We start from the raw sequence: 9,488 nt of genomic DNA on the forward strand, positions 1-9,488 counted from the left end.
CCTCTAATACCTAATCCTCAAATAATTAAAATGTATTTCAGTTTCAAATAAAAAGAAATCATTGCTGAAACATCTGTCTCACCAATAGATTTTTTCGTCAAAAATAGAATTTACCTGAAAAATGCCCATTTTCGTGAAAATTTCGACAAAGGTTCTGCAAGATGACGACATCGCAAAGGTCGACATCGAAGTGAAAGACAGAGGCAAATCTTCGCGTCGCTGGTAAGTGAGTAGGGAGCGCATGCTGTGTTGTGATTGGTTGATAGCATAGACAGAGGGTTGGTACAGGGCGTGGTGTGGGTTAGGAGTCCCGGTGGTGTTAGCTACATCCGTTATCAGTACGTCCCATGACAGCTCCCACTCTACACTCAAGAGACGACTTAGTGTTTCTCCAGTGAGCATATTATTCACTACGGACCGTCCGACTGTTAATTCCCGCCGCGTTACCCTCGTTTTTCGTTTCGAAATTTTTGCCAACGCTTCGCCGTGGAGTGTGGTTATACTAGCACGGCCAGTCCATGGCCACCTACCTTATCATTGTCCGGCACAGTAGACTTGGATCCTGTCACCGCAGCCGCCGCATGGGGACGCAAGCTCTATCCGCCGCCCGGACACCGCATGTTCGGCCTTCATCATCATCAGGATGCGAGTGCGGGGCTCCATCATCATCACCACCATCATCAGCCCAGGGGCCCCGTCACAACGCTCAAGGAAGAACCTCTCTCATCATCACAACTAGCGGCAGCCAGGTCATGGATGCAACCCTCTGTTGTAGATCAAAGCAGGTAAGAATCATATTATACTCACAATCATTATAATAACTTACCTATAGGAATCAAACACTGAGGCAGCATGTAAAGTATAGGGTAACTTCCATTTTTTTCTAAGTTCAAGACTTCAGGCTGAACTAATATCTGAAAAAAAAATGCTACCTATCTTATGTTATGTAGGTAATAAAATAATTGAAATAATATCAAGTGAGTCCTGTGGACAAAATTAATGGTACTAATTTCTAATCTCATCTATCATTACTTGCAAAACATACCTATACCCATGTAGGTATTGGTATCTATGTAGGTATTGGTACCTATATCTACTTCTAACTAATTTGAACAAAAGTGCCTATAAGAAGGGACAAAAGTGCCTACATTAACCTAGAATACCTATTTATCCAAATTCAATAAGTAATAGAACGAAAGATAAATAAATATAGAACTAATAATAATATCTATTATAATCACACAAAATTAATATAACCACACATCAACAGTTCAAAATTTCAATGCGAGTTTAGACATCTCCACTAACTTCAAACTACATGAAAAGGTATGTATCAACGTATTGGTGGATGTGCTACTTTTCTCTGTAGTAAATTTGAATTTCCTCTTAGATTAGCTATTAAGTTCAATAACTGAAAAAATAATGTACCTAACCTTGAAAAAGTAGGCAGGTAGGTATACCTATTTCATCAAACTCTCAACTATTATTTTTTTATTATTATTGTTTTTTTTTTTTTTTTTTAACTCTTGGTTTTTACTTTCTTTCAATCAATCTTTTCAAAACAAAAAAAAAGTTGATAATGATTCAGAATTAGTAGCTGTGTATAAAGAAAAGGATTTGTAATTAAATTCCACACAAATACAGACAAATATTCAAAAGAAAACTGATGTAACTTTGTGAACTAAAGTTCAAGCAAATTAAAAATTGTATATAAATGTAGAGAAACAAGAAAGTAAATAGGAAAATCTTTACATAAAAAGTTATCATGTTTTTATTTTTTAATACTAATAAAGTTAGGTAGGTTCCTACTTACCATCTTACCAAAGAAGTTTTTCCTTTACATATTAAAATTACCCTCAAATATCTTTTCAATTTATCAGCACCTGTAAGCCTCCTTTCAACAAAAATCCGACAAACTGGTCAGCTATGGTGAAACAGGCAGACAAACCAAATTAAAAATCCGGTTAAAATTTAGAACCTACATTGTTGAATGACTATTCCTTACAATACCTACACTTAACTTTTTCTAGGTAGGTAGGTAGATACCAAAAAATTAAAGCTCAAAGCAATGACATCATTTGATAGAGAAAATCAATATAAAGTGACCAATCGCCCAACTATTTGGATTGCCCAATGTAAGGGTGGCCCATAGATTGCTTATTCACAGATACATTCCTTCTATGATGCATTATAGAACTCACAATACAAAACAAAATGTAAAATGTACAAGTCAAATAAAATGGATAACAATATGGATAAAGATCATGTTATTAATATGAATAGAGCTAGATATTTGTGAACAATAATACCTTGGGTTACTGGGTCTTGTGTCCTACATTTTGGTTTCTTTCTATCAGTTTGGGTCCTACATTTTGGTTTCTTTCTATCAGTTTGGGTCGTACATTTTGGTTTCTTTCTATCAGTTTGGGTCGTACATTTTGGTTTCTTTCCATCAGTTTGGGTCGTACATTTTGGTTTCTTTCCATCAGTTTGGGTCCTACATTTTGGTTTCTTTCCATCAGTTTGGGTCCTACATTTTGGTTCCTTTCTATCAGTTTGGGTCGTACATTTTGGTTCCTTTCTATCAGTTTGGGTCGTACATTTTGGTTTCTTGTCATCAGTTTGGGTCCTACGTTTTAGTTCCTTTCTATCAGTTTGGGTCCTACATTTTGGTTCCTTTCTATCAGTTTGGGTCGTTCATTTTGGTTTCTTGTCATCAGTTTGGGTCCTACGTTTTAGTTCCTTTCTATCAGTTTGGGTCCTACATTTTGGTTCCTTTCTATCAGTTTGGGTCGTTCATTTTGGTTTCTTTCCGTCAGTTTGGGTCCTACATTTTGGTTCCTTTCTATCAGTTTGTGTCGTACATTTTGGTTTCTTTTCATCAGTTTGGGTCCTACGTTTTAGTTCCTTTCTATCAGTTTGGGTCCTACATTTTGGTTCCTTTCTATCAGTTTGTGTCGTACATTTTGGTTTCTTTTCATCAGTTTGGGTCCTACGTTTTAGTTCCTTTCTATCAGTTTGGGTCCTACATTTTGGTTTCTTTCCATCAGTTTGGGTCCTACGTTTTGGTTCATTCCTTACATCCTAATAGAGCTATCACTTTGGGGTCCAACACTTTGTCCCATGGATTATTTCAGTTCCTGTCATCATCACGTAAGATCGGGACGGGGGTTGGCGTTTTTCGTCAGCCTCTCAATCAACCCTAGAGTGATCGCTTTTAGGCTTACATTTGATTTTGGCTACAAAATTTTACGAATGGATGGGTGCCCTTCACACTCAACCTATGCTATTTCTAGTTCTAGGAAGGGAAATTTCAGGTTAATATCCTCCCTGTTTAACGTCCCCGAGCCAGAACATTCTTCTAATGAGTTATTTATTTGTTCACAATTCTTTGCCGATGCAACTTGGGAATAATCGTTTGAGAGTTATGCTGAAACAAACAGATCCATTTTATAAAGAGCAAGAATTTCCTTTATGTAATCAACATGTGTGATGCCAAATTAGATGGAAATCGGGCAAACCGTCCACGAGTTACGGTGAAACATACAGACTGACAAATTGAAGGAATTAAAATCATCAAGTTAAAACTCAGAATTAACGAAAGATAAATAAATATAGAACTAATAATAATATCTATTATAATCACACAAAATTAATATAACCACACATCAACAGTTCAAAATTTCAATGCGAGTTTAGACATCTCCACTAACTTCAAACTACATGAAAAGGTATGTATCAACGTATTGGTGGATGTGCTACTTTTCTCTGTAGTAAATTTTGGATGCAACCCTCTGTTGTAGATCAAAGCAGGTAAGAATCATAATATACTCACAATCATTATAATAACTTACCTATAGGAATCAAACACTGAGGCAGCATGTAAAGTATAGGGTACCTTCCATTTTTTTTCTAAGTTCAAGACTTCAGGCTGAACTAGTATCTGGGAAAAAAATGCTACCTATATCTTATGTTATGTATTAGGTATAGGTAATAAAATAATTGAAATAATATCAAGTGAGTCCCAGACAAAATTAATGGTACTAATTTCTAATCTCATCTATCATTACTTGCAATACATACCTATACCTATGTAGGTATTGGTACCTATCTACTTGTAACTAATTTGAACTAAAGTGCCTATAAGAAGGGAAAAAATACATTAACCTAGAATACCTATTTATCCATATTAAATAGGTAATAGAACGAAAGATAAATAAATATAGAACCAATAATAATAACTATTATAATGACACAAAATTAATATACCCACACATCATTTCAAAATTTCAATGATGGGAGTTTAGAACTTTAGACATCTCCACTAACTTCAAACTACATGAAAAGGTATGTATCAACGTATTGGTGGATGTGCTACTTGTCTCTGTAGTAAATTTGAATTTCCTCTTAGATTAGCTATTAAGTTCAATAACTGAAAAAATAATGTACCTACCTTTGAAAAAGTAGGCAGGTAGGTATACCTATTTCATCAAACTCTCAACTATTATTTTTTTTTTTTATTATTATTATTCTTTGTGAACTAAAGTTCAAGCAAATTAAAAATTGTATATAAATGTAGAGAAACAAGAAAGTAAATAGGAAAATCTTTACATAAAAAGTTATCATGTTTTTATTTTTTAATACTAATAAAGTTAGGTAGGTTCCTACTTACCATCTTACCAAAGAAGTTTTTCCTTTACATATTAAAATTACCCTCAAATATCTTTTCAATTTATCAGCACCTGTAAGCCTCCTTTCAACAAAAATCCGACAAACTGGTCAGCTATGGTGAAACAGGCAGACAAACCAAATTAAAAATCCGGTTAAAATTTAGAACCTACATTGTTGAATGACTATTCCTTACAATACCTACACTTAACTTTTTCTAGGTAGGTAGGTAGATACCAAAAAATTAAAGCTCAAAGCAATGACATCATTTGATAGAGAAAATCAATATAAAGTGACCAATCGCCCAACTATTTGGATTGCCCAATGTAAGGGTGGCCCATAGATTGCTTATTCACAGATACATTCCTTCTATGATGCATTATAGAACTCACAATACAAAACAAAATGTAAAATGTACAAGTCAAATAAAATGGATAACAATATGGATAAAGATCATGTTATTAATATGAATAGAGCTAGATATTTGTGAACAATAATACCTGTTAGAGTCCACTCTGTTTAGCTTCCAACATCATAACTCTCAATTTTCTCACAATTTTGAACAATGAATTATGATGAATTGGTTAAACAATATTACTGTAGTCAATAGAACATCACAAAACTCACTCCCTAGAGTGCAATAGACCTAAACAGAAATGGAGGCGGTACATAAGAAAAACGAATGAAGACCGACTTCAAACATGATAAAATGAACTCTTAATAATTAGTAATCAGGTAGGTATACCTACATATAGTTCAAATGAATAGTGCGATGTTTCAATAATTGAGTTTTTGGTGGATGTGCAAATTACCCACGACGGAAATGGATTTAAAGTTCAAAGAATTATTACAATTCTTTTCCAATTCAAAACATTTAACTCAAAAGTAACTTACTAAAGCTCATTTGAAAACAATAGATAAAATAATGGGTAAATACTACTGATCCCACTCTGAGAACTTACAGCTTATAGTCTCTTCACTCGTCATCTACAAACTACCAACAATAACCCAAGCTCTAGGTGAGGAACCAATAGATTGCTCCAATAAGCAATAGCAAAATTCTACAGGTAGCATAAAACAAGTAGGCAAACACTGTTACAAGAACCATAACAATATATACGTAAAAACAGTAGCTCACTCAACCTTTATTGCAAAGAATTAAGGAAGTGAAAAAAATGTTTTGAAACTGAAGTCAAAACGATAAACAATAACAAGTCAGGTGACTTTCGCAGAATATGGAACAAAAAATGTTCCGAAGAAGAAAAGGATCCAAAAGGATCTCAAAATTAGGACATAATATGTTTTGTATTGTTTTCTGTCTTGTCACTTTTATTTTGAAAAAGTATCTCATGACTTTTGTTTAACATACGTAAAGTTATTGTTGGAAATATCATTTCTCTATCATGATACCTCTATATCTATCATAAATATTGTCTCTTTTCTTTCTCATGATAAATGTCATTTTCTTGTGTTCTCTCTTCTCTTCTCTATCCAAATTCCAAATGCTTCTTCTTTCCATTGTGAGTCTTTTCTTTCTCATGATAAATGTCATTTTCTTGTGTTCTCTCTTCTCTTCTCTATCCAAATTCCAAATGCTTCTTCTTTCCATTGTGATATTGATATTGGAAATATTTGTTGCTTTTCATAGTAGAAGTAGAATATTTCTCACTATGGCACGATGTAAGCGCTTGAATATATTGAAATGGGCTTCGATAGTTGGACCCAATTTTGAGGAAAATTGGCAACATGGTTTACCTTCAAACCCGATTTGCCTCGGCAGCATGGAGGATATGAAGGTATATTAAATTTGTATGTACATATTATGTATAGATATATATACATATATAATAGTAGATCTGTCATATGACAGGTTTCAGCAGAACCTTCTCCAGCTTTCTCGATCTTGGGCATCATTCTTCCTGTTGCTTTTCATGGTAGAATATTTCTCACTATGGCACGGTGTAAGCGCTTGAATATATTGAACTTTATTCAAATAATGGGCTTCGATAGTTGGACCCAATTTTGAGGAAAATTGGCAACATGGTTTACCTTCAAACCCGATTTGCCTCGGCAGCATGGAGGATATGAAGGTATATCAAATTTGTACAGACATATGTATAGATATTAGAAGCCATTAATAAAACTAAGAAAATGAAGAAAGAGGAGCTGTAGGTACAAGAAGAAGAGAAAGAAGAAAAAGAAAGAGAAGAAGCTAAACCTGCAATCAATCCGGAGACAGCAGCTGAAATAGCCTCAGATTTAATGCTCAATATAAAAAGAGATGAATCATACCCTCCTAAGTTAACCATTAACCATGCTAACCCAAAAATGCTTAACATTAATGTGACTTTAAATTGCATACATATGTATAGATAATAGATGTTATTAATAAAACTAAGAAAATTAAGAAAGAGGAGGTGTAGGTACAAGAAGAAGAAAAAGAAAGAGAAGAAGCTAAAACTGCAATCAATCCGGAGACAGCAGCTGAAATAGCCTCAGATTTAATGCTCAATATAAAAAGAGATGAATCATTCCCTCCTAAGTTAACCATTAACCATGCTAACCCAAAAATGCTTAACATTAATGTGACTTTAAATTAAGAGCTCAGGTGGTGTTCACATGAGGACAATCTCCCTAACCCTCTTACATTTTTGGACTTTATTTATTTATACAAACACCCTTAGACTCGCAGTTTCTGTGCCATAACACGAGTAATAAAACTAATCTTGTGCATCATTTTCCATATCCTCCTCTCACGTTATTTTGGCGTTATGCTAAGCAAAGTGGTTTAGAGAGAATTTCAGAGGAAATACCTCTATAGCATAGCAGTTTTTAATACTAATAGTACCTAATATTGCCAGCCAGCTACACACGTTCAGATAAGGTATATCAGCACTCAGCAGACAATCTTATCAGGTGCTTTGTATGGAAACAAACCGACAAACTAAATGGAAAATTGTCAATTTTGAAGTTTTTCTTAATTTTACTTCCTTCGTACAATAGTTGTAATGATTAGACTGGACAATTCAGTAATAATTCGAAACTTGAACTTCCTTTTTATAAATAACTAATTGCCGCAACAACCTTATCAATAAGTCCAAGTAATGAAAAGAAAACTACCTATTCAGTAGTATTCAGCACTCTCACAGGTATCGAACTGAGTCCTAATCCTAACCCACATTATGGTATACAGTCCCAATCAATGGCTGAATGGTCTCCACATTCTACCCCACTCTAAGGGTTAGGACCCAGTTCAGATAAGGTATATCAGCAGACAATCTTATCAGGTGCGCGTTGTATGGAAACAAACTGACAAAATAAATGGAAAATTGTCAATTTTTGAAGTTTTTCTTAATTTTACTTCCTTCGTACAATGGTTGTAATGATTAGACTGGACAATTCAGTAATAATTCGAAACTTGAACTTTCTTTTTCTAAATAACTAATTGCCGCAACAACCTTATCAATAAGTCCAAGTAATGAAAAGAAAACTACCTAGGTATTCAGAAGTATTCAGCAGTCTCACAGCTATCAAACTGAGTCCTAACCCACATTAGTCCCAATCAATGGCTGAATGGCCTCCACATTCTATGTGGGTCCAAACTTTCCTCTCTGCCTCTCTGTACGCTACACACCTACCCAATTCAATTTCTACACTCCTTGGGGAAATAAACACAACACAAAATAATATTCAAAATGAGCAGCAACTAAAAAAATAAAATAAAAACACTCACACACATGTAGGTATGTGTATAGGTAGGTATGTAGGTACCTACAAACAAACAAAAAAGTAGAAAAAGTAATAATAATAATTTGCTATGAATAATATTTCATGTTTGAACTCAATTGGTTTGAATAATTTAATATACAGGGTTGTACTGGGCGTTTTATTACTTTTATTCACTAAGGGGTGCCAAAGCGAGACTTTTAACTGTAAAAAATATATAGGGATGGTAAAATTTGGCAAGGGTATGTTAATTTTTCACGAATAACTTCTTTCACAAACTGGATGATTCATCAGGAACCCATATAAAAGATTCAGATATACCTACCTATTATTATTTTATTTCTATAACAAGTAAAAAAAACAAAGTTGTCAGCTTTAATTTCTAGGTCTAACAAAGATCCATGTACCTATTAGGTATTATTTTTCCTCATCTATTTCCATTCTCTGTTTCAGCATTGGAGTTGGAAGGGCCCACTTCGAGAAGCAACCACCCAGTAATCTGCGCAAGTCCAACTTCTTCCATTCGCGGATTTCGCGATCATGTTCGCGGATTTGGCGCGGATTTGGCGATTTTGTTCGCGGATTTTGCGATTATGTTCGCGGATTTGGCAATTATGTTCGCGGATTCGCGTCCCGAATAAGTTTTGGATATTTGGCAAGCCTACCTCTATCCAAACCTCTTTAAAAAAGTCGAAATAACTGCAACCCCTGCGGGAGTCAGTTTGAATGGACCTTCATTAAGTTACCGAGTCTAAAATTCTTAAGGTAATAACAATTTTAACACAAGTTAAAATGTTAATGTTGTTAAGCAAAAGCTTGAATTTTGTAATATTGTTAACACTTTGTTACAGATACAGCAAGTCCAAGCTTCATATTCATTAGGTTTTATGGCTCTCCAATGATTTTCCATTCCAAGAAGAAAGGTGATAAAAACTTCTGTCGGAAAAACTGATGCAAAAGCTTTGAATAATTTCCATGAAAGCTGTTGGGATAAATTTTTATGAGTCATTTCATGTTTGGTATTCTTTTTATTCGCATTCTTTACACTTTTTTTATGGAGACTTAGTTGGATAATTACCCAATTTGATGTTAAG

The 9,488-nt window shown here is 34.3% G+C and overlaps 1 protein-coding gene across 1 annotated transcript; it reads left to right on the forward strand.

The window, feature by feature from the left end:
* Window positions 1–256: 256 nt before the first annotated feature.
* LOC108253307 (transcription factor collier-like) lies at window positions 257–9,276 on the forward strand. The gene is made up of 3 exons (XM_026828807.1): window positions 257–785; window positions 8,848–8,919; window positions 9,246–9,276. The coding sequence occupies exons 1-3, from the start codon at window positions 619–621 to the stop codon at window positions 9,274–9,276; spliced, it is 270 nt and encodes an 89-aa protein (XP_026684608.1). The 5' UTR covers window positions 257–618.
* The last annotated feature ends 212 nt before the right edge of the window (window positions 9,277–9,488 follow it).

Source organism: Diaphorina citri, unplaced genomic scaffold (genome assembly GCF_000475195.1).
Source record: "Diaphorina citri unplaced genomic scaffold, Diaci psyllid genome assembly version 1.1 scaffold1560, whole genome shotgun sequence".
Lineage (NCBI taxonomy): Eukaryota > Metazoa > Arthropoda > Insecta > Hemiptera > Psyllidae > Diaphorina > Diaphorina citri.

Excerpts from the sequence above, each read along its gene's own strand:
- LOC108253307 (XM_026828807.1), top strand. The coding sequence starts at position 619 with ATGTTCGGCCTTCATCATCATCAGGATGCGAGTGCGGGGCTCCATCAT. Across the intron at positions 786-8,847 it reads TCTGTTGTAGATCAAAGCAG|CATTGGAGTTGGAAGGGCCC; the intron begins GTAAGAATCATA and ends TCTCTGTTTCAG. Across the intron at positions 8,920-9,245 it reads AAGTCCAACTTCTTCCATTC|ATACAGCAAGTCCAAGCTTC; the intron begins GCGGATTTCGCG and ends ACTTTGTTACAG.